The sequence below is a fragment of the Clarias gariepinus genome, chromosome 10, assembly GCF_024256425.1.
Source record: "Clarias gariepinus isolate MV-2021 ecotype Netherlands chromosome 10, CGAR_prim_01v2, whole genome shotgun sequence".
NCBI classification, from domain to species: Eukaryota; Metazoa; Chordata; class Actinopteri; order Siluriformes; family Clariidae; genus Clarias; species Clarias gariepinus.
The window spans coordinates 22,082,846-22,109,566 of NC_071109.1; the positions used below are offsets into that span (position 1 = coordinate 22,082,846).

Here is a 26,721-nt window from a genome sequence, read left to right on the forward strand (position 1 = left end):
TTACCTAATGAAAAAATGAGGTGGATCAGTGGAGTTAGTGCACAACAGGATAGTGTTTTTCAGCTTTTACAGAGTTCTTGATATATAGACAAATACATGCTTACATGCTTACAAGTACACATGCACAAAAGCACAAGTGACTTTTTACAGCTGATGGACTAAATAATGCAAGCAGATGTAAATCATAAGATGTCGAAAGCTCTGCAAACAAAATTGCTAAATTGTAGCAATCATTATCTTTGCCAAAGAACAATTAACTAAGATAAAAATCTGTCCGTTTTTACACCTTTTTATAAAAAAATAGTAACTTTGAAATCAAAACAAAATAGCATGTACATTTAGCTAAATTGTTTATTTAAAAATTCATATAGAAACCTATAATATGTTTTTATTTACAGTGCTCAGATAAAAGGTACTTACTGAACTATATCAACTATTTTACAAAAGTGATGATGCTATGCAGACATGAGACCCAAGTAGAACTTTGATAAATGGAATTGTTATATTTTACAAATATGTATATCCACTTGGTTGTCCCTCATAATCTTCATCATCTTCACTCTCATCTTTATTGATTGATGTGCTGTGAGCTTCATTTTGTCTTTCAGGAAGCTCTCTGCCTTTCTGAGACCCTGAAAGATAAGAGTAAGTTGGAATTACGGTTGTTGTCGTAAAAGGCAATAAAACATGAGTGTATATTTTTTCAAGAGGCTAACAAGCAGCTTAAAAATAAAAACACTCTATGCCAAGGAAACAGCACATTCAGGAGAAGAAAATAACATTTTAGTGGATCTCCTGTTTGACAATTTCATTTGGGTTCTATAAACATTTTTCATAATTTCATCTTTCCATGACACTACACTACTATTTTCCTCCAAAAAAACTCTTTGAGTGTTTAAAGCTCGGTCTGTAGTAGCTGGTCTGTATTGTGTCACCTTTCTCCACTGGCAAGAGTTCCCAGAGTTCATTGCGGTTGCGACATTCCGGGAAATGATGGTAGGGGGAGGGTGTGTGGGGGTGGGGGGTGCGGGGGTACAGGAGTAGGGTGAGTTGCCTGTGGCACAGATAAGAGGTGGATAGTAGAAATGCAGACCCCCCAGAGAAAGCGATAGTAACCAGACAGTCACACCAAAAGCCTGCCACATAATACACACATCCCTCCACCCCCCATCATCCAAATCTCACTTATCTCCGTCCTCTCTCGACCTCCTGTCATCACTAATACTGTGTTCTTTCAAGAGAAAGTCTGTGACTGGTGTAAAGCTATCTGCCATTCCGTAAGATTTCTCGGAAAACCAAGTTCACCTATACTCAGGCGGAGATGACGGATACAGATAGTTGGAGCTCCGAATCGATTTGGCCTCCATTGTTGATTTATATGCATGTCTTTTTCTACCACAGGCCTGACCGCAAAAAAGTGGAAATGACAGGTAACTGACATTCATGGAAAAAAGGACAAAGTGTGCTACTTTTCGCATGTTTTAGGATTAACAGTGAAAAATGTCAGGTCATGTTAGGCAGATATCCATTTTCTAAAATAATAAATTAATTCTACAAATTAATGAATATGAATTCAGTGACTTAAATGCCATCATGAGTCTGACATCATTATTTTAGAGCATATATAAGGCTGTTACTTATATATTTTTTTCTGTTAGATTATTTAATTAGATTTGATTTCATCTTATATTTTGTAGGATTTTTTTTCTTGTCTCTCTTTATTGTGCATTCCTTACTGCTATGATATTATTACATTACCCATAATCTTTTGTTCATTTTCACAATTTGGAGCACTTTTTTGTTTAACTGAATTTTTTTTTTTTTTTACTTTAATTAGTCTGGTTAGTTATTTTTAAACAAAAGTTTACAAAATAGTAACTAATGAAACAAATTCAGTATTTGGTGCGAAAATGCTTTCATGAACCTTTAGTTTCGTGTACAATTTATGCAGTTTTATATACAGTATATTAATGAGCATCCTGCAGAACCACCCACAGTTCTGCTGAGAACTTTTACTTTAGCACCTGCCTTGTTGCATGCAAATCCCTTTTTTTTGTCTAAAAAGTGGTTATTTATATAATGTGCTGATTTCTTTTCTGGCATACTATGTTTCTGTAACTTGGTGGTATTTTGTAATTTAGTGGTAGAATACTTACTGTATGTTTGAAGTTGAGAATTTTTTTTTGTACGAAATTAGCAAAAAACAAAGAGAGAGAGGAAGAGAGACTGTTCGCATAATTTTTAATGGCATTATATGTGTGTATCATACAAACCTCTGCGTATGACCTGTAACCTTGCGGAAGCAGATGTTTCACCGAAGGTGTTCCTGGCAGCACATGTATACACTCCTGCATCATCAGGACTGACCTTGTGGATCTGGAGCCATCCAGTGAGCTCAAAACGCCGTGGGCCTCCACTCGCCTGTAATTACACAAAATTATTACAAAGCTCTATATGGACTCAATACTGCTGCTAATAATACTTCTAATGCACATATCCGCAATATATCCATATATTAATTAATAAAGGATGTACATAAAAGTGCATACTGTACATACCTGAATAGCTGTATTTGAATCACCAGAAGCAAGAAAAGTACTGTCTCCCTCTTTCCTCCACTGGATGGATGCCACGGGGTATGACGACACCTCACAGGAAAGAAGGATGTTGCTTCCTTCCAGAGCAATGATGTCACCCGGAGCATAGGTGATGACTGGCTCTGCAGAGTTAACACAGGAAAACAATTGGTTGTTAATGTCGGTTTAAAAATGAACACAGGCATGCATTAAAAATGGGCTCCGGTCCCTTTCGTGCTAAGCGAGCACTCTATCAATTCACAAAAATCAATGACACCATAGAGGAAGAATTACATGCAGCAGGAAAAATATGAGGGACTGAACAGCTGCTTATGCGTGCTATATATAGTTCAATAGATTTGAGAGGAATGAGCTTTTAGCTTCTATCATCAGCAGTCTCGGAAGTTTTGATTGTTTGGAGTAATGGTGTGAGCTCGGTATCTTTTAGCAATTACTCTGCAGCCTTGCTGTTATTTATAAGATTGCAGCTGAGCATGTGGAGAAAGGACTGGAGAGATGCAGGATCAGTGAATATATTTTGAAAAAATGTACATAAATGAATATATTCAGTTTTTTTCCAATAATCTGTTGTTAGTAGTAGAAAAGAATGCGGCATAAATTTCTTAGCTGTAAAAATTCACTCCAGATGTCTAACACATAGGAAGGTATAACAAAGTAGGATAAAGACATTTAAAATGCTGCTGTAAAAACAGTAAAAAGAGCAAAAGTGTCAATTTTTCAGTATAATATCCCAAACCCTACCTATTGCATTTGAACTAACAATAAACTTCTACTCACTTGCTCTGCAGGGTCCATGATGCGCCACCATGACCTTTTTTTTCTGCTCACCCAGCCTGCGCTGCAGTGCTCGAAGCTGGCAAATATTCTCATATGTCTTCCCATCAGTACCGCACAAAATATCCTGCTTGGTGCACACACACACAGGCTTGGGGTCTGACTTCATTGTGGGGTCCCTGCGTGGAGCTTTACAACGCAGTCCCTCTGCACACTGTCCAAAAAACATGGACCCGGTCTTTGGTTCGGGATCACAAAGCTGGCCCTCTCCATTCCCACATTCCCAGCAACACCTGCACAGGTCCCGGACCTGACCCCAGAGGCAACTCTGGAGCAGCCTGGCATCTGGGCACTGCTCACGTTGGCACTTCACTGGACATCTCTGTCCTGGCTGCATGCCCTTCTGCCAGTCTAAATGCCTGAGGTGTTCTAGGGAAAAAGGCTCTGAGAGGGAAACTAGCAGCAGTGCTATTAACACAACCAAATATGGCATGGTCTGTTCCCTTGGTTGCATTTGTTGACAAACAGCTGAAAATTAAGTCAGTGTTTTGGAGATCTTTGCTGTGTCTCAAACAGCGGCAAATCCTTTCATCTCGTTGCTGGCGGACAAGCTCTTAGCAGAGATGAGTGATCCTTAGCAGGCTGCAGGCCTCCAAGTCCCAGACTGCTGGTGTCAATAGTTGGCTGCAGAGTTCCAGCAGCCTAAAGTATTGCCGCTTATCTGCTTTCACTCTTCCAGCCTAAACTCTTCCTATAAACAGAGAAAGGAGATGTCTGTCTTCACCCACAGTCTAGACAGGACAGAGAGCTGAGAAAGTGTGTAAGGAAAGCGAAAGGAGAGGGGGTATGAGGACCCTTCTTAAATTGCAGGTTGCTACCTCAACATACAAGAAAGGTGTGATTAAGAGACCTGCGGCAGCCAATCACAATACTCCATGTTGGGGAAGGGTGTGCACGGGGCACAAGTCCAACCCGAAATGTAACAGTCAGCAGGAAAGGTCATAAATCAAGCACAAGAAACCTGGTGCCTTACAGCTCTAAATGCACCAGTGAAATATGATATGATTATGATGTAGAGTCATGTTGTAACCTTTGATGAAAAAGTCAAGCGGAATATTTAATTTGTTAATCTGAGGTGATCCTGAAAACACAAATAACCTGTACTAGTAGCAACAACCACTGTAGCATTTCTTTGAGAAAAAAAATTCTTCACCTTGAGATATTAAAACAATTATGATGCTTTTCTTGAAATGTATTGAATGCAGCTCACAGATTTGTGTGAGCAATTCAGAAGACATTTACCCACCACCCCCACCCCTGCCCACCCGCCCTAACGTCTCACTAATCTCTCCATTCTACCTGCAATTCTCACCTCTCAGTGTTACAGCAAAACAAACAATTAGGGGCCATTAAAGGCCTATTGTTAATTGTAAATAATCCATCATTAATATTGATTAGCGGCAGTGAGCAGAGCTCATTCAGCCCATGCCTCCTAATGAGTTGGTCTTAGTGGGGCTAATTGCTTCAGGCCATCTCAATGGAGTGCTGGAATGAATGGGCTGCTTCAGTGCATTGTAAGAAAAAAGCTGCAGGTAGCGTTACACTTAGCTGTGGCCTAGTTTATAAGTTAGGATTTTAAATTCATTTATAAGATAAAAAAAAACTATTCTCGATGCACAAATGTTTTTTTTCTCCTTTTGCATTCCTGTACAAAAAAAAAATCAGCAGAAACATTTATAAATAAATAGCTGTTAACCCTATATTGTTTAATGTTTCTCAGTTTCTTGTCCCTGTGGTTTGACCTGGACTTCTCAGTGCCATGATGGTAAAAAGTGTTCCTATTATGCATGCTATAGTGCACACACATTATGAGTATTATTTTTCTCAAGGCCAAGCTTCCCTGGTTGTCTGCCTACTGACAGCGTTGCCATCTACGTTTTTGTGAAAAGCACTTGACAACAGTGTATTAATAGTGTATTAATAGTATCTAATAGTGTATTTAATCATTTACAACAAATGATTAAATAGATAATTTGTTTACTAAAATGATGTGCTAAATGTACTTAATGCAATATCTCTGGATATATCTGTACATTTTGCTAATTATTGCAGTATATGACTAACCATAACAAAATGTGTCACTGTATCTACAGTAATCCACAATAAATAAATTAATTAATTAAATTAATTTTTGACTGAAAAAATAAGAATATCAAAATATGCTTTATGCAATCTCTGGTTATATCTGTAAAAATAACAGATCAGACTTTTCTATCCTCAATTCAATTTCAAATGGTTTATGTTTGCCCTTTCGCTTCAGTATTGTTTCATATTATTGAGCACAACTGAGAAGGAAACATGATCCCTTATATAAATCCATAAACACTATCCATAATCTGATAGTGATACATGTCAGAACTAATTGATACTAAAATATCTTATGGGTTTATTCTAAATAGATAGTGATGTTTAAATGGGAGCGAGCAGGTTTAAAACTAGATTTGAGTTACTCTGTCAAAACAAAAAAAAAAAAAAACAGCCTGTATGCACATTCTTTAGGAATACAAAACTAAAACATTGCACTTTATTATTATTGTTGTTGTTTACATATATTAAAGAGTTTCAGTAATACACTTGGTTGTAAATGTCCTCTATAATGGGTTCGTACATCTTGTGATTCATTTTCAAATGGACAGCTGCTGCCAGAGCTATGAAGATCTATGGCATCATTCCATCCCCTTCCTCTCTCTCTCTCTCTCTCTCTCTCTCTCTCATATCTCTCCCTCTCGTCTCTTATAAAAGCAATATACAAGGAGGCAAATAGGAGGAGCACCCTCACAGTCATCGCGGAGCCTGTGCAAATTCAATTCTTTTCTAAGAATGTCACAGAGGGGAGGTCACAGCTGGAGCAAATGCTTGTCAAACTATAATTCTAGATGCTGTATAGCACATGAATTGCCACTGTATTGTGTTTAGCACAAACAGGGGAAGAATACGCCTAATATGTGGGATTTTTCATATTGCTTCATGATGACATAAAGGGTCGTAATACACTGCACTCGAGTAAGGACTTAATCTCAATAGGGTTCTGTTTTGCTTGCAAACTGTTTCATCTAAATTAAGGGATTTTTTTTTTTACACATTTGAATGTAATGTATATATACAGAACATACACACTTCAGGAAAATAAAATCTTGTATAAATATTTGAAACTAAAATATACAATATATATGTATGATATTATTATTATTATATCATTATTATTGATATTATATTAATATAATATACATCATACTATTTTTCTTTTCCTGAAGTGCCTATACATTTTTTTGGGTGACTGCAAAAATGTATGTAATGATTGCACTTTTTTTTTTTTTTTTACAAAATAGAATAAAACATTGAAATCCAATTTATTTCTTTGTTTGAAAAAGCAGTTTGGATTCAGTAAACTCTATATTAGCCACTAGCCATCCCTAAACATTCTGCACACTGTTATATTCCTTTAAAATTAATTTAAACTGCAGATTTTTCTCGTTATTGTCTTCAGCCACAAACGATCAGCCGGGGTGCTGGGATTTCACACAAGTGAGCAGTGCATCTGCATGGGGTCTTCTGCAAACTGCTCAGCATGACACCACGGCTAATCTGCAAGAAGCTGTTGACATCCGATGTTTTTAGTGCACATCTCACTGTTACATTAATCGCATCATCGTAACAGGTAGACCTGGCAGTGTGCATGGTATTTCCCAACAGTCACACCCAATGCCTAGCTCAAACTGAATAATTAAAGTGATTGTGTATACAGTAATTCATTTGAAGTGCTCTCTCATTATTTTTCCCCCTGGGGAAGGTCCGAGCGGGAAAAGAAGTATTGTGAAATGCTCTTAAATAAATAAAATAAGCACTCCGCTTCATCCTAATGAGGCTCAGGAAAGAAATACAGCTCTCTGTAGCCATTATGCAATTTATACACAGCATTTAGCCCTCTAGATAAGCAAGTGTGTGTGTGTGTGTGTGTGCACATTTCTAATACTTCTCATTACTTTTGTTGGCATCTTTTCCTAGTGATTTATTTTTTTTTTGACAAAACAGCAAAAATTTCCATGAAAAATACCCTATTAATAGACATGCTTGAACCGGCTCATAAACCTATTAGGTATCAGTAACCATAATTAAAATGAATTGCAATTTATATAACGATTAATTAATTCACTTAACAGTATTATTAACAATAAAATTATTTCTTTTCCAATCTTAGCAGTGAAGAGCATGCAAGAAAGACAAAGAAATTAAATTAACAGGCATAATTCATGACAACAAATATAGATCTACAAACCAGATATTAACCAGTATTACACCCTGATGGGGTTTTAAATGTCAACATGTCTATCCATCAACGTCTGGTGAAGAATCTGTGAGACGTTTTAATGCTGTCATCACTGTAGAGCAATGTAAAAACAAATTCCTATTCGCTGTCTTTTTTTTTTTTTAAAGAACCGGTTATCTTACACTAGCACAATCTGCTGAACGACACGGCTTGTTAATTTCTCTTGTTTCTTTAAATCAGTCTAGCTTCATCATCATTGTGGACTTGTTACTCATGCACCATTTTTGATTCCACACAAGACTGTGACTACAGGACTGAACCAAGATTCTATCAATCTTTTACACAACACTAGCATGTTGTAGAACGTCTGCATAACAATTTTCTATGATGACTTATGTTTTAGCAGCTAGCCGTTTCCTGACCAGCATTTCTTTTGTCTATCTATTGAAATTAATAATAAATAAATAAATGAATAAACAGTTTGCCTTGTTGTCAATAGAGATTTCTCTGTTCTAGTCATTGTATAAGGTGTAACTATTATTTATTAGAAAGAACCCATTTTAAACCTTGCTGGAGAAACTACTATATTGCTTATTATTTTTTTTTAAATCAGCACCTTCTGACCAATCGGAATCGAGAATTTAACAGGGTACTGTATAAATCCGTACACTCCTGAAAAGCAAAGCACACACTGTATTTCTTGTGCTCTAGAGATCAGACTGGATAAAATAAAATCAAAAGTAATTTCCAAATGTTACTATGGAATAACATACCCATCACATTCACTATGCTCCACATTTTCCAGTGTACAATGCCATATTATTGCATCACTTCCATGTACATAACATGTTGTTCAAACGCTTTGTTTATCTGCAATTTCAGAATCCTTCAATCAATCTTGCAATTTTTGATGTTAAGAACCCTTAACTTGTGCTGTTACACCAAATTGCAAATGCAGCTTGCATTAGGCAAGATGATGTAACACCTCAAAGACAGACGACCCAAAAGCAAACAGCGAGTGTACATGAAACACCGTCTCCCAGGCATGCTGTTGTACTCCAAGTTCTTTAGTTACACAAACTTTGCTTTTGCCAGCTCTAAATCAAACCCCTTTATGTTCGCCTGCCATCTGTTCCGCAAGAATCTGTTTCACTCTCCAAGCCAAGCCCAGCCTTTATTGGTCTTAATGGCGCTATCAGCTGAGCCGCCAAACCCAATTACTGCTTAAAAAGGGAGGCCACCCCAGCTAATCATGGCCGTCTAACCTGATTTGGCTGTGATGAAGAGACGGGATAAAGAGCAGTTAATGGAGGGAGAATGATCTCACAAATACAAAAAACTCAATTCATTTCTCTGGGAGGGCAATCTGTCCGATTCAGCTCTAATGGAGTGGAGTTTCATTAGACTCGAGGCCTAAGCAGGCATCCGATCTCCTCTTATCATCCCAATGACAAATACTATCAAATATGTGTGAGTCCTTATTTGGGCAGTGCCTTATGAGGGAAAGGCATAGTGTTTGAATGAGTAAAAAATTAACAGCAGTAAATATATAAAAAATGACAATGTATTAGAATACATTTAAATGTTTTATACATTATTGTCAGTCTCACACACTTCTCAAACAGAAATTGCATTTTAATAATAGACAACTACAGGGCTCCATAGATATAGAAATGATAATCAATGATAATTTGATGTCTTTGTCCTATGAAAGATTATTCCCATACACCAAGCTTTTGGTTCTGTGTGTCTCTAGTCTGTTATAAAACAGCTCCTGCTGATGTATTTTCAGCTGAAGAGTGTGTCAATATCTGCATGCTCAGCCAAAGGAACAGACTCAGCTGGTCTGCGTTTCTGTCCCACAGGCGTGCACTGAGAAGCAGAAGGCCAGAGAAGCAGTGTTGGCCTAAGCAGAGTCGGGCCAGGCCTTACAGACGGACATTAGGCCAAGCTGGAGTTAAAATCCTATTAGTTTGAGTTGGGAATCGGATTATCGTCGTCGAGAATCACTCGTCTGGCAACTAGGGTCTAATTTGCGCCAATCAACAGCAATTATTGAGGGGAAGGGGAGCATCTATTAGGAAGGCTCATCCACTTAGGCTAATGAATGGGGCAGATTTAATCTCTTGCTGCAGAGACATATTGGGGAGATGCAGCTGGAGGCAAATGCACTGAGCTGAAGGAGCACAACTGTTATATATGAATGTGAGAGGGAAAGAAATTAACTTTAGTTACTTCAAAAGTAAAACGTTAGGAAAGACCCATTATTTCTTTTTTCAACTTCATAACTGTTATTAGCATCTTCATGAAAAGTCTACAGAAAAATTATACTAAGTATAATAAAAGTCAGAACCCTTTGCAGTGACAGTTTCATGATTTTATACATGTATTTTATATTATTTTTTTTAGTATTGCCTATTTTGGACATGTAAAGAATCCAGAATACCATGAAATACATGTCAAATTTATGATGCTATAATAAACTAGTTTTTTCGAAATGATTTTCATGTCATGCTTACAAAAAAGATAATTCTGCCCTCTGGTGTATAAAAACTGTCAATGTACTTCCCTATAAAAATAATCAGCTGAGTTTTAGTGACCTCTTGAAGAGAAATATGCATGTATTTTTTATTTATTGCATAGTTATTGAACAATTTCATTGGTCACTTGAGACAATAGATGTAATCCAATTCTTAATAATTCAATACATTCCTGCCTAATATGGTTCATCTGAAATGTATAGCTTTATGACTCCAGTTAGTTTATTATTGTAAATATTTTATTTATAAACATAGTAGTAATATATTTGGATTACATTCATTAATCTGTACAGTGGGTGTCAGAGTAACTTATTTTTGAGTTATATGATTCCCGGGTATAAAAGCTGGTTATTCTCATAAGCATCAAAACCTTTAATATAGATTAAGTCTTCCCACACCCTATTAATATAGCCATTAATTATTGAAATAAAGCTAACTTTGTAAATTCTGTGTAAGACTATCAAGTATAACTTCAGTTGAGGCATGAAGCGAGGTACACTCTGGACAGGGTTCCATTCAGTTACACACACACACACACACACACACACACACACACACACTACGGGCAATTCGGGAATCCCAAGTAGCATAACCTGCATGTCTTTGGGCAGTGGGAGAAACCCCAAGTACCCAGAATAAATTAACCAAGCACTGGAAGACCATGCAAACTCCACGAACACACACCCGAGGCAGAAATCAAACCCTAGACCGTGGGGAGGTGCAAGGCCACAGTGCTAACCACTATGCCACCATGCCGCCTCATGGCTTTTCAATTTATTGTACACAAGAGCTTCTAAATAAATTATCTGGTACATAAAGAAATAAAATCAAATGTATAAACTTAAATGTATTACATACCAGATGCCCTTCCTGATGCAATCTTCTCATTTGATCTGGGCTTGAGACCAGCACTGCACCCACTGAATGGGAATTGAACCCAGGTGAGAAACCTGTCACTTATCCACCAATGCCTGTACATATCTGCTTAGGTGTATGGCAAACTACTTTATTCATCATATGAGCTCCATATAAACTACAGAAACAAGTTATAGGTTTTAGCCTTTACTTTGCTAATTTGGATGCACACGTTAAAGTACAATAAACAAGCTCAAACAAATAAATGAACAAAAACACTGAAGTATCAGACACTGAATTCACGACAAAGGTCGTGTCCTGTTACACACTCCAAACCGCTAGATGTCAGTCTTTCAAAAAAGGGGGAAAAACGTGCATAGCAAACACTGAGCTGTCCTTTCGACCACTAACGTGTAACCGAAAAACACTTTTAAAGTTGGACTGGAATCAGTTCAACGTTTCTTCTGCCTTGATTATGAAGTAGGGCGGGTTACGCAAAGCTGATCCTGTATCAGTGTAAAGGAGAAACACACGTCGTGAGGTTCATTCCCCCAAATATTAAGATATTCAATATGGCGACGGGGTGCTTTCAGATAAATAATACAAGCTAGTGGTGTTTAATAACAAGTTTGTAACCTGTAAAGAGTAGTATGCAGGAAAGCAGTCGCTCGTTGAAGAGAGACGCGTATAGAAACCTTTAAGGATGGAAACGCGGGGTATAGAGCAGATGTTTGACTTTCAGCGGTAAGATTCACATTTAATATTAATGCTAGGTTTAGTTAATAGCTAGAGTGGCTGATGAGCTAGTTAGCAAATGTTAGTGAATATAAGTAAATTAATAAATATAAGATTAAATAAGCTAAGGTCTGCTAAACGTTGGCATACTGTGGGTTTAATATTGTTAACTTAAATGTAAGTGTTTCATAGCTATGTGGCTGACAAATGGTCTCGTCGCGTTAGCTTATATTAGCTATGTTTAAATTCGCCATGTTTAACTAGATAACACCCATGGCAATGACTAGATTAACGTTACATAGCTAGCGTTTAATTAGCTAACCGGCTAACAGTATCTATGTTACTTAAATAATTATTACCTGTTAAATAATTTTAGCTGTCATGAGTCACTGTCGATAGATAATATTATTATAATACGAGAATACATAATTTAACTACCTATCTAATGTAGGTTAGTTAGTCTTGTTAGTCTAGTTAGTGTTTCACTATGCAGCTAGCAAACGTTAATGTTAGCTTTCTAAATTAGTTACTTGGTGGATGTTTTAAACATTTCTGTTCCCTAGTGTGATTTTAAAACCTGTTAGCTTATTCAGTTGTAAAAGATATTCGTATTAAACTCTAAATTAACTCTAGTATCATACTATTTAAAAAAAAAAAAAAAAACAATCATAAAATGGCTTGTACTTTCCATCTCTCTATAGCTTCGTGTCGGGTGTATTAGCTCTCAGGCTAGTTCTGTGTTTTACTGCGACATGAATCAAGTCCACGCTCAAGGACATCGGAATTGATTCATTTGTGTTAAATCGCTTCTTGCTTATTTACTTACAATATATGTTGTACCACACCATATAGCCGAATTTACACAGTTCCTACTGTAAACTACCCGCTATCCAAGACTGAAATATGTGTCTGTTTTGAAAGTTAAAACGTTTCAGAATTAGCCAAACGGTGAAAAACGAGACAGTTTAATCAATGTATTTATTACAGGTTGTCAGACAGATGTCCTGTCTCTTTCTAAATCTATGATGCATGTATTCTATCTAATTAAATGATTACCAAAGTTTATATGATGGGCATTCAAGTCAAACTAGTAGTCAACTAAATAACTCAATATATTCAGGCTGAATAAGCTCAGAGCTAGCAGACAATAGACTGCAAAATAGATATGACTAAAAGTATAGCTGTGTCATTCCAGTACAAAATATTTTCTCACTGATCCTAAATAAATATTTTAATCATGACCAAATCTTTCTTTGTAGGTTGCCAAGTGATGGGTTAATCCTGCTACTGCTGCTGCTGTACTGCCCAGTTGGTCTTTGCTTAATGTTACTACGTATATTTATAGGTGTTCATATATTCCTAGTGAGTTGTGCACTTCCTGACAGTTTTGTAAAACGGTAAGTAGACAAGCACCAAATTTACCTGATTGTGATTTTTAAAAAACATGCCTCACCACAGTGGGTATCTTCAGCAAGGCACAGTTTGCATACAACTTCTCACATATCCAGCTCCCTTTTACCATTTACATTATGAGACCCAATGTTCCTACAAACATTTAAATTAATCCGTAAGCCATATATCTGGTGTATTATCTGCTGTAATTGTTATTTTTTAAACAAGTTTAGTGCTCGTACAACATGTGATGCTGTGCAGCCTGCCAATGTATGGATATTTTACAGTACTATGGGATTACATGTAAAATATATACTGTATAAATCCATATAATATAGATGCTTCTATATTAGGGCTGCACAATTTATAAATTTTTTTATCTTAATTACGATTTTGGCTTTCCACAATTAAATGAACACGATCAACCGATATAGAGAGCATGTATTCCACCAATCGAATGCAAAGCACAAACAAAACAAGTGCTTCTTTATAATGTAAGAATAATGGCAAATTCAGCAAGCACAAACAAGGTACACCTGCAAAGATTTTATAGAGCTGCACACAAATCAAACAGCCAAACACACGTATTCATTTTTGCGAGGGCTTTCAAAACCAATCGCAGCAAATCTCTCTGCTTTCAAGTAGATAATTGATGTCTGTTAGGGGAAACGTATAATTTTAACGTGTGCACAACATTGGACAGAGTGTGACAGGTTCCCCTGTTTTACCCGAGCTCTGTGCTCTGTGACCTTTTCCTGCTCACTCGTAAGTAGGTTCTATTGGGCACAAAAATTTAATTGCGCAGCTCAGGTGGTCTGATAATTAAATTAGAGTAAGCATCTCTGGATTTTGTGGCAGTATAATATAATGTTAGGATAATCTCCTTATATTGCATTAGGCCTAGAAGGCCCCTAAAATATACATGCAGAGGAATCTGGGAACTGACCTCCACGATAAGCTGCCAGTTCTCCTTAACTGTATTTATTTATATAGCAGATATTTTAAGCTCAGCAGTATTGCAAGTATTGGAGTTTGTGTTGCTAAGTTATGTTGGCAGCTGGGATAAATAATCGCTACACATGTATCTACAATCATGTCTACTTATACTCCCCAGTGGTTAAAAAAAAATTGGCTTTGATTATGGTGCATAATGTGGTGCCCAATGCATGTGTGAAAGTGATTCTTTATGCCTCCTAACCACTCTTTTACAGTTTAAGTTATGGAATACACCCATGCCATCATGGAAGAAAACCTCCATTGATGGGATAGCCTGGTCATTTAGTACATTCATGTCAGCTGACTTCACTTTATTGCCACATAACGGTGCTGAGCCTATACCTGACCAACTCTAGCAAGCCTAGATTCTAGAGGCTTCTGCAGTGGGCCCTATTCATGATGGGTGCATTTCTGACCTGGACATTCTGCACTCCACATGACATTTTTTCATTGCTCTAAAATCCAGTCTTTATACTCCCTTTTTTCATTTTTTTTTTTTTTTTAAAGATACAACTTCACGAAGCGTTTGTGAGATCTCTGATCACTGTCCAATATTTTCTTTGCTTGATACAGGCCAATAATTTGTCCCTTTTTTGCTTTAAACCCCTTTATCATCACACTCAAGTTCATTGTACATGATGTAGATTGGCTAATGCAATCCTTGTAATTTATAATAATAAATTGGTTAGTAATAATAATTGGTGTAATGATAATGAAATATTCACCAATATTCACCATTCATATATGTACCAAGACGATGATGTGTTTAGCTGTTTAAGTTTGTTTTCCGCATTTAGTGTGTCATTAGTATACTTTGTGTTTATTATGGCCAGACAGAATTCTTCTGAGCTTTTCTCATTGCCCCTTTTTCTTTCTTTCTGTTTCAGATTTATAGTACGAGTCATGTGCTCCGTGTTGGGCCTGCATGTAAAACAGAACAACCTGCGCTTAAGAGACAAAAATGTCAAGTTGTATGTCAGCAATCACATTACGCAGTTTGACCACAACATTATTAACCTCCTTACCTCCTGCCACACTGTAAGTGTCCTTTGTATATCTCAAGGTTATCTCCAAAATAGTAACATAATTCAGTCAGTTTGCTGTTGTGCACTTTTTGTTGTTATACACCCAACATAAATTTTCTTTTTGTGTGTGTGTGTTACTGTATTCTCAGTGAGGTGTTAGTTGTTGTAGCTTAATGTTAAACTTGGGTTAAGTTTGTGTATTCTGTAACTACTTCAGTTTTCTTAGGTTGAGTTAAAAGTACTACCAAGTGTTACACTGACTTCATAAAAAAAGCAGTGTGGTAAAAATCTCAAGAAAATGTATTTATATATATAATTATAGTAAGTAAAACTGTACGGGCACTAAAATCCAGTTATAAGAAAGATTTTTGGAAGAGTCTGTTGCTCAGTGTCAACATAGTTGTGATTCATGATGCTATTTGAGAAATAAGGGACTTTAACATAAACCAGCACTGTTAAACTCAGTCCCAGCATGCTTGTGTTAGTAACTGACACATGGCAATATGAACTAAAATAAAAGTCAAAATCTTCCTACCGTACAAGTTCTGACATTTTGGTTTGTATGCAAGTATGATGTAGAGACGGGTGCCCGGATATTAATATTCTGTGCTATTTTGTGTTTAAATGCTGAATCCAATATGGGTAGAATATGATTCACCCTGATATACGGCATGTGTTTAATGAGCTTATTCCTTACTTATGGAAGCAAGTGACGGCTTTGTTAGGTTCATAGAATACTGAATAACTCTGAATGTTTAAATTGAATGTTTAAAGAACACTAAAAAATTTATTATAAGAGTTTAGCAGTGAAAGAATTTGCCTTTCAGTGCAACTTTGAGATGTTAACTTTCCAACGTTCTTCATTTATTTGTTTGTTTTACATCATTCATTAAACAGTTGTAACTGTCATTTGAGTTTTGTTTATTTTAACGGATTATCAATATAGTAATTAGAATTTTTATGTAATATTAAGTCTACGTTTAAGAGCGGGAGAGAAAAAAAGAAAAGGAAGAGGAAAAAAATACAGGGGGGGGGAAGTAACACAAGGGGGGGGAAATATGCATGACTAATTGTTTCATTTTCATTTTTCATAGATTTTTTTTGTTTATTAAGGCATTAGATATATAAAAGATACAGAATTGCACATGTTTAACAGTGATTGATTGTCTTTAAATTCTGAATCTGATTTCTATTGAATCTTTGAATCGTACTTTTTTAGCCATTGTTAGAGGGCCCTTCAGGGTTTGTGTGCTGGGCACGAGGCTTCTTAGAGCTGGGCCCAGGGACAGGCAACAGGGCTGAGCTGGCACAGACCCTTCATGGATATTGCTCTGTTCCTGAAGCTCAACCCTTACTACTCTTCCCGGAAGAAGACACGACTAATGGGCGTGCTGGCCTGCTCAAGTTTAGGTGAGCCCATAATGCAAACTTGATATCGAGAACAGTTTCAGTGCTGTTTGGTCAACATTTCTTTTTATTATATGCAGACTCAGTATCATGAGTTTGATGGTTGAGTTCTAGTCTGCGCCAGCCTCAGTAATTGTCATTTTGAACATGGCAGGAGAAACCCCAGAATAATGTGAGAATGGCACAAGACTTTTTGTGAGTAAGTAAGGTGCTTGCTGGTGCACACTTGGGTGATTAGAAGCAGAGCTGTCCTGGGATATTTGCCAGATTCTGAATAAGCTTCCCTGAAGCCGCCTGTCTCTGAGCCGATTAATCACCAAGTGTGAAGCTGGAACAGGACAGTTATGTCTGTTTTCTCATTAAAGTCTCTCTATAAGCACAGAAGATGTCAAATATTTCTACTTTTACTCCACTGGCTTTTTAAGTTTGTATCAGATTAAATAATTCATGCACCTTGAATAACAATTGGTTGTACTGTAGTAGTAATAGTAGTTTTTTTGCTGAATGTGACAGATAAAAATCTTTTAAAATTTTATTAAGCACAGTTTTTTTTTTCTTTCTCTCTCTCTCTCTCTCTCCCCCATTTTAGTTCTTGGCCTTTCTCTGTGGCCGATTCTGTACAGCCTGTGGCCTTGAGGGTGAAGAGGCCTTTCATAGCTGTGGTAATTATAAGCAAAATATCATATAACCTCAAATGTGTAATGTACTAGACCAAAATATTAACATAATGTTCTTTGCACTGAAGACATTTTTTATTGAACCATATCCAGGCTAACAGCAAATAATTGAACAAATGATCTCATTAATACGATGTTTGTCAATATTTATTTTGCAGCTCAGAATTATTGACAAAGTTAACAAATGCTTATCTGCAGGTTAGGATAATTGGCGTTTCCAAATTGCCTGTACTGTGTGAATGAGTGTGTATGTGTGCCCTGCAATGGATTGGCATCTTGGCCAGGGTGTACCTTGCCTCATGCCCTAAGCCTCCTGGGATAGGCTCCAGGCCCCTCCTGCTACCCTGAATACAGGATAAAGCGGCATAGACACTGAGTGAGTGAGTAACAAATACTTAAGCCATGCATTGGCTGTAATAAATTGCAGCCTTTTGCTGTTAAGTCATTGCCCAGGTCCGCGTTGCAAATTTGATTTTTATTTGATTAATTGTGTAGCACAACACAACAGGCATATTTTTATAGGAAAATAATTCATACCAGGGTATGACTGGATGTAATTGAGAGGATCCTAATTTACAGAAGCAGCAGAAATGCAATTGTTTTCCATTGCAAAATGTTTAGTGGTTTCATGCATAGCAATGTTATGAGGTACTCTTTGCTCTGTACCAAATCAAAAACTTATTTGTTAATCTGGAAATTTCATTTAAACAATAACCATATGAGTAGTAAATCGTTTTAATCTAAAAAGAAAAGTCCAGTAGACATGATTCAACTAACCATTATAGAAAAAAATTATAATAATAATGAGATAAAACCACACATACACTCTTCTTTTAAGTGTGGCTAGATTAAATTGCACCTGCCAGCAACATTTTAAGATAAAATATCACTAAAAAGTGATCTTAATTCATGTCTCTTGAAGTATTGTCTGTGTGTATATTATCCAAAAAAAGAAATGTAAATGTACCCCGGATACATCTGAAAAAGATTTAATTAGAATTGCTTAATCCATAACAAGAGGTGGTCTTTGATAGATTTATGAGTGCCTTCAGTTGTGCAAGTTACTTTTAATAACAAATACCTCTCCAATAAGTAAGACATTCTTTAATAATGCAAAAGTTGCAAACATATAAGCACATTTACAAACAACATGAAAGAAAGCACAGTCTCATGGATACTATCTTATTGGCTAATTTGCAGGTTATTGCACAAAACAGCAATTGGATTTTAGACAATTTATTTAACTGCCAGATGTTTTACAGTCATATAGGTAAGGGAGGAATTATTTATTTATTTACATACGAAATTTTAAACACGATGTTTGTGATACAGTATGATCTCAATATCACACAATTAAAAGTTTAGAGTGCACAATGTATGATGACAGAGTACATGTGCTTTATTTCTGTTTACCTGCACAAGTTAGATATGTAAAGAATAAACATCTAAAGAATAATAATGCATCCTGCAAAGTACAAATAATATGTTTAAAAAATTGTTAATGTGATTTGATTGATTAGTGGCTGATTAGTACCTTTTAGGTCTAGTATCAGAGTCCAGCATATATATATTTTTCACCTACCAAAGGAGCCTACCAATGCCCATGGTAATTTATCTAGCCTGGACAAAATCAATGAGAAAATTCCATTTTATTTGAGTAGCGCTTTTACACAATCAAAAGAATTCAAGTTTGTATGAAATGTAAATGTGTATGAATTAAAAAATGATGAGATTGTCCCTGATGAGTAAGCTGAGGATGATGGCGACAGTGGCAAGGGAAACTTCCTGAGATCGCAGTAGGAAGAAACCTTGAAAGAAACCAGACTCAACAGGGATCCCATCCTCATTTGGTTGATAACGGATAACAGGGATTGATCTGCAGTCATTCTATGTGTAAGGAGGCTGGAAATGCAGTATAACAGGAGATGTGTAGGTAGACTGTAGGTAATTTCAGTCCTGAACTATCAAGCGACTGCAGTCATGAGTCCTCGGAGAACAGGTGTCATCATAAGCCGATGCCTTGCACATCTTCGTGGAAAAGTGGAATTGTCCCCAGTCACCACACGCATCCCAGGCAGAGATCTCCATCCAGAAGCAGGACGCCAGAATGAGTCAGACAGGTCCAGAGGGCATAGGTGGTCTGGATCACTGGCAGCTCAGGAGTGACATGTATAGCTTGACAGAGAGACAGGAAGAGGGGAAGAGATAATGGAGAAGAGAGAGAAGAGGAAAGAGCAGAAGAGAAGGAGAGATGGCAGTTAGGTATGTTTACAGTCAAACAATGTATAATGTGAATGTATATTTAGTGCAGAGTGCAAGCAGGGACTCCGGCAGGACTAACTATGACGGCATAACTAAATGGGAGAGCCAGAACGAAACACAGACATGACCAATCACTTCACCGTAAATAAACCATAACTTTGGGGCTTCGTAAGAAAAAGCTCTGCCCCTGCTGTAGTTTCCATAATATGCGGTACTGACAAGCAGCCTGCATCCTTTGATCGAATCAGGTGCTGCGGATCGTTAGACATTAGCAGTTTACCCAGATACTGCGCCACGAGACCACTTAATGCTTTATACGTCAAAAGATGTATTTTAAAATTGATGCGAAATAGTAAACATGTAAAGAAAAAAAAATCAGATAGCCTAAAACTGAACCCTGTGGAACGCCAAACTCCACTTGAGAACATGCAAAATAGTCACCATTTAAATCTACAAACTGTTAACAGTCAAATAAGATCTGAGCCACGAGAGGCCTGTTCCATTAATTCCTACTACATTTTCTCATGTGAGGGAAAATATTATGATTAATAGTGTCGAAAGTTGCACTGAGGTCAACACAAGTATCGTAAAGCAACCCTGATCAGAGGCCAATAGGAGGTCATTTACTACTTTAACAAGTGCTGTCTCGTTGCTGTGATGAGGCCTAAATCCTGACTGATACAGTTCATTTATGCTATTTCTATGTAAATATGAACATAGCTGCTGCACTACTACCTTTTTCAGAATCTTCGAGATAAAGGGGAGGTTTGATATACCTGTAATTGGACAGCTGACTATTAGCGGTTTAATAACTGAAAAAAAAATTTTATTTTTTTTTTTTTTTCCGATTTTTTTTTTCTTCCTAATTTAGTTGTGTCCAATTCCTCCCCGTCATTAGGGGGCTCCCACATTAAGGCTGCTACTACTACCAATCAGTCGGGAGGGCCGAAGATGCCAGCCGACCATATCTTTTCGAACTGCTCGCTCACGCACCGTTGGGGGCGGTGGAACAACGGTGGAACATTTTAGAACATACCTACTGCTGAGTGAAGAGTTAATTATTTTCAGTTTTCTGTAAATAACACACTCAGAGGACAGCACTATCCACTCCTTTCGTTTGAGTGAGCTCACAGACGCCCCTGATTGGCTGTAGAGCTGTGATTAATGTGGGAACACAAAGTACCTCTCATCCCTCTACTCTGAGAGAGCTCGGCCAATCAGCTCTGTCTAGACCTCCAGCTGCAAAAGGTTACAGCACCACCCGGGAACCGAACCAGCGATCTCCGTATGGTACTTTCTGCTTGAGAAAATGTTGGTAAAGTTTCTAATTGCCAGGTTGATATTACAGAAGAGATGAGTGAAATTAGTTAATTCTCTTCAAGGGGAGTAAAGTATTCTAAGTTCTAAAGTGATGTGGTTATGTTATTATCTTTATCACTTAAATTGTCTGGTTTCAAAGCCTGAAGTTTTTGCCTTAAATCTACAATTTTGTCATTGAAAAAGTTCATGAAGTCCTCACTACTGTATGTTTTTGTTGTGAAGATTTCTGCAGTGGTCTTGTTTCTAGTTAATTTAGCTACGGTATTAAATAAATATTTAGGATTATTTTTGTTAGCTTTTATAAGAGTGGAGAGATACAAAGATCTAGCGTCACTGAGAGCTTTGTTATAGATCAGTATGCTCTCCTTCCATGCTATTTGGAATACTAACGTTTTAGTTTGAAGCCATTTATGTTCTATTTTCGAGCTTTTTTAAAGTTCATGTGTAGTCATTATACCAGGGAGTGAGTTTCTTATCTCTAATCATTTCCTTTTAACTGAAGCTACGTTATCTAAAGTATAACTAAATGTTGACTCCAAATATTCAGTTCTGAGATGACGATCCAATGAATGTACATTTAATGTGGTAGCGCGGCGCTGTGCGTACATTATTACTATGACCCACTTTGAGACAAGACAATGATCTGAGAGAGCTTCAGACAGTGGAATTAATCTGAAGGATAATATTAAATCTAACGTGTGACCTGCGAGTCCTACTACACACTGATTTACTTCTACTGAGTCCAGTAAGGACATAAATGCGGTTTTCAGATAAAAATTTTTTCGGTTTTTGCTCAATTGTATTTTATGTAGAAATCTATTTTTGGAATTGTATTTTTGGACAGATCATACCAGTCATATATTTCAGCTTTCAGATTACTGCAGTGTTGACTTTCATTAGGTTTTGTGTTAAAAAAAAAAGAATTTGGTCAAGGTGATACCTGGATGCTTGAGTTTATTGCATGTCTCTGTGTGCTGGTGCACAGCTGGGTGAGTTGCTCTCTGAAACTCCCATTCAAAATTAACTTCCTCCAGTTTCATATTAGTGGGTTTTGTTTTCTGCTCTGTTAAGGAAGCATCCCGAAAGTGAGTGAGGGTAAAAATACAGTTTGAGCACACGGTTAGAACTAAAGTAGAGTACTGTTTGTCTGTGATTATCATTATAAGGACATTTATAGTCGCTTGGGGACATGGTGATAACAGTGGACAAAAGGAAATGATGAGAAGGTCACAGGACCAGCTGGAACGCCTTTCCATCTCTTTTGTTTTCACAACAGAAAAATTCTGCATGATTGTCTGTAACAGAGGTGTGCGTGTGTGTGTGTGTGTAAAGGTCATGATCAATGCAGATATAGCTGGCTAGTGGAGTTTTAGATGTCACCATTCCTAAAGAAATTTAAGCACCCTGTGCAGTTACACAGAACCAGCTAATAGGCAGGAATGGAAAAAATGAAAAAAATCAGATGTCCTGAATTAATAAAAACAAATTATTGCCCTTTTTTCTCCTCTTAGAATGTACCAGAATCTTCATGGCTGACTGAATTGCTGTGGACATTTTTTGTCCCGTTCACAGTGTATCAAGTAAGGTACTAAATATTACTATCTTCCTATTACTGGTAGAATTTATTCATATAAATTGCTATGTAATAATAAGTTAATATGCCATTTCTGGGTAAATAGTTAAAAACATTTATCATTCTTAGTTTTTAAAAAAAAATTCCCGTTATTTTCTGTCCTTTTTGTTTTTATATATATATATATATATATATATATCAGATGGCTTCCTCCAGTGCACAAACAAGATGAAGAATCTCATCAAGAATTTGCTAACAGAGTCCAAGAGGTAACGTCTGAACTTTGTCTTTACACACAAAAAAAATACATTTTACAATACGGTATATTTCAGTAAATGCTTTACCTGAAAAATACTATATACCATGTGTAAGAAATGGTATAGATAAACAAAATTTAGGCAAAAAAAATCATAAGAAAAACATTCAAAATTTTCCCTTCAAAAAATTAAAAGGCGTTTTAATGTTCTTCATTCAGTATAATTAAGCAACATCACATGAGCTAAAGTGCAGTTGTACAGAATATCAACATGTCTGTGATTTGATGCAGATACCAGCCCTTCTGGTGAGCGCTGTACGTATTTATAGTGATGCGGATATTCTTTATACTGCACAACAGCAAGTGCAAACTTGATTTGATATGACTTTTCTGTAAATTAAAAATTTAAATTAAATGACATGATGAGCTTTCATATTTAAAGCCAAATGAAAACATACAATTTATCAGATTATATGAAATATAATGTAATTGCACTCAAACTATTAAATGGTTAAGACCCAACCATTTTAACTAACTGTTATGTAAGTATGGAATTGCTCATCACTCCAAAAATATTCCCACAGATTTAATTTGATCATGTCCAAGGATGGTAACCATATCTTTCCCCTTTTTTTTAAAGGGGGAAAAATCCATCATGTGCGTTATGTACACTGATTCATCAAATGAAAACATTGACAAACATTACCATTGGGTTAGGTTCTGTCTTGTTTTATTTATTGCTCTAGCTTCTGGCCACCGAGATTGGCGTTGTATCAACACAGATTACCAAAGCAGACAAGGCTGAGCATATTAAAAGAAAAAGGCACACCGTGTCCCACACTATACACCTGGGTAAGTACAGGCGCAGTTGGGAGAGCCTAGATAAAGTACTGAAATTTATGAGCTGACATTATGACATGACGTGTAAAAATCATACATTGTGCTTAATGTTAAGAGTGTGGAGGAGGGTTTTTTATTAAATATATATATAATCAGTGGCAAAAACCTTTTCTTATAAAACATACATATTTTTTCCTTTATAGATTTGGGGGCCAGACCCCGTACCGTGGCCCAGGGCTTTCTGGGCTCAAGGGCTGGCGCAGAGGATCCTAGAATAGTGCGTATGGCTCATCAGGTGAAGGAAGTGCTACCAGACATCCCTCTAAGTGTTATCACCAGAGATCTGTGTAAGATGCATTTAGTATTCCTCACAACAGTCAAATAGCTGCACTAAAATAAAAATAAAAAAAAGGGTTAACTGGTTCTTTATTTTCTTTTAGTGCAAACAAACTGTGTGGATACAACTATTACTAACCTGCTGGAGAACACTGAGCGGTATCATACAGAGTCTGCAGAAGCTGCACCATCAAGAACATCAAGAACTTTAACCTCTACCACACCCGCTGTTCCTGCTCCACCACTGACTCTAAAGGTGTGAATAATTGACTGATCCCAGACAGTGACATGTTTGTTAGTGAATGAATATCAATATACAAACAGGAATTAAAAACGTTATGGGATACAAACAAAATGTTTCACTGAACATAATCACTTCTTTAGTGTTCTAGAGTGAATGTGCTCCTATAAACTTGTTTAACCAGCTAATACAATTCTTTCCTTTCCAGTGTTATTTGATAAAAGCATAGTATAAATATTTTTCGCATAATGTCGGACAATATGACAGGGTTTTCAAATATTGCATTCTGGCTGGAAAAGAAATGAGTAGAAACCAGTTTTCCTATAAATCTCTAAGCAACACATGAATTAATTTTAAACCATCTTCTTTAAAGAGCAGAAAAATAAATAAAAAATAAATCCAGACATGTTTGTGAGAGAAACTAAAATTGGAGGAGAGGAGGGTTCAGACCACCCCTCTTATCATCTTACACAGTAACTCTTCCTCCTTTCTTATTTGAGTTTATCATGTATCATAGGTTACAGTCTGCTTTACCTGTTTGCAATGTGGTCCATTACATTATATATGAAGCTTCCTTTGTGTTTAATCTACAGCCTACTGCCAAATCTTTTGGGAAATCACCAACAGACAGACACATGTCCTTACAGGACAGAAAAACTGCCTTGTATGATTATGCAAGAAGGTAACAACACATTATACACGAAAAAAAAAAAAAATTCAAAGTATCTAGATAGCTGATCTTTCTGTGTGATCTCTTTATACAGTATGTATTATTTTAAAAACTACATCAGCTTAGAAAAGCATGTGTAATGGAATTTTTTTTTAAGCATTATAACACGGGCAAGCAGCAGCATGTAATCAGTAGTCCAAACTGGCTGGGTACCAATGAGCATTTATAGTTATAGTTTACAATTTTAGTTTTTAGCTAGCTTCTCAGTATTTTCTCAGACAAGTCACATTTCTCATACTATATGTAATAGTCAAAAAAATTATTTATTTGTTGAGAAGGTAAAGTATGAAATTTTTGCTAATTTAACTATCCAGTTACTAAGGTGTATCTCTCTCTCTCTCTCTCTCTCTCTCTCTCTCTCTCTGCCTTTCATAGACGTTACATAGAAAAACATGGCCTGAATCCAGAGGAAGACTCATGAGATTGGACAAATTGCAGAGTTAACTGAAGGACATTTAAGCGGAGTTCACACAACTTTCCTAAAATTGAAGAAAGCATTACACTGACTTTACCTGCAGCATTTGTGTTGAGCAAACATATGAAAAGAAGGATTGAAAATAAGAGATTTGAAATGAGTTGACTTGGATTTTTATTAATCCTCTTGCATGGCAATCATGCATGTCTTTTTAATTATTTCTCTGCTACGGACAAAAAAGATTATTTTGGTAAACCGTTTGTACTACACCCCAGTACCAGTGGAACATCTCATATTATTTTTATAAATTTTAGACATAGAAAACTTGAGCTTGGCATTATGTGGTACCGAACAAATCCAGTTTGAGGTTATGTTGTAAGGATATATGTTGATTAAGTATCAGACATTAAAGATCATTTCTAAATGAAAAATCTTGTTTTGTTCCTTAAATGTCTCAGAAACTGGTGTTTATTATCTGTGCTAAATACTGTTTAAAGAAATTGTCGAAATTCTGTTTAATTATAAACATTAGTGTACAATTAATTTATTTGCATCATTCGCCATATCTTGTCCTGGACAATGAACCCCTGGTGTAAAAAGAGCAGTGCAACATTTTGGGCCTGCCACAAATAACCGAGTCTGCCAAATCGATCATTGACAAACATTTGCCACTGATTTACATCTTAAAAAGAGCAGTATGTTTTGTTTTTTTTTTGTTTGTTTGTTTGTTTATTTATTTCAATGCAGCTGATATACAAAAATCAATATTCTATATGACACTTGATAACAAGACAGGCAGTGAGTAAGCAGCTAAGCAGACTTAAATATAAATAAATAAATATTCCATACACATACATTATGTACAGATGTATCTCTAGAACATTATTTAAATGTGTTTAATAACATTTCCCTGTGTTAGGACCAGACATGTATACTTCAGGTTTCTGCTCGAAACCACATATGTGCTTCATGTGGTACTTGCATGTTAGATATATCTCTGGAAAAAAAAAAAACAAGTAAGCCACATATGCCACATACAGTGCTGTGAAGAAGTATTTCCCCCCTTCCCGTTTCAATTTTTTCATATTTGTCTTACTCAAATGATTGAGATCATCAAACTTATTTTAATATTTACAAAGATAACCCGAATAAATATAAAATGCAGGTTTTCGCAGAATTTTTTTTTTATATAGCTACACTGGAGAGTTTAAATACGGCCATGTAATACTGACCATTTGATTATTAATCAAGGAAATTGTAAGGAATCCTACAAAGTGAATTCATAGTTCAAATCATAGTTCAAATAATTCAACACTTGCGGTTGTGCAGTTGTGGCGCAAACAATTTAAACAAACTATACCATGTACAGTATGTTCATTTACTGTGCTCTTGCAGTATCATATGCTTTCCACCAGAGTGCAGC

At 36.4% G+C, this 26,721-nt stretch overlaps 2 protein-coding genes across 2 annotated transcripts; one reads left to right on the forward strand and one right to left on the reverse strand.

Annotated features, from left to right (window-relative positions):
* Positions 1-406: 406 nt before the first annotated feature.
* kazald2 (Kazal-type serine peptidase inhibitor domain 2) lies at positions 407-11,333 on the reverse strand. Its single transcript, XM_053505865.1, has 5 exons — positions 11,097-11,333; positions 3,375-4,122; positions 2,559-2,719; positions 2,274-2,421; positions 407-632 (listed from the first exon to the last, which is right to left on the reverse strand). The coding sequence occupies exons 2-5, from the start codon at positions 3,883-3,885 to the stop codon at positions 508-510; spliced, it is 945 nt and encodes a 314-aa protein (XP_053361840.1). The 5' UTR covers positions 3,886-4,122; positions 11,097-11,333; the 3' UTR covers positions 407-507.
* A 150-nt stretch (positions 11,334-11,483) lies between these two features.
* On the forward strand, positions 11,484-25,729 carry aup1 (AUP1 lipid droplet regulating VLDL assembly factor). The gene is made up of 12 exons (XM_053505864.1): positions 11,484-11,837; positions 13,088-13,225; positions 15,104-15,254; positions 16,461-16,651; positions 17,238-17,310; positions 22,419-22,492; positions 22,683-22,749; positions 23,483-23,588; positions 23,780-23,923; positions 24,017-24,168; positions 24,747-24,835; positions 25,259-25,729. The coding sequence occupies exons 1-12, from the start codon at positions 11,797-11,799 to the stop codon at positions 25,302-25,304; spliced, it is 1,272 nt and encodes a 423-aa protein (XP_053361839.1). The 5' UTR covers positions 11,484-11,796; the 3' UTR covers positions 25,305-25,729.
* Positions 25,730-26,721: the final 992 nt, after the last annotated feature.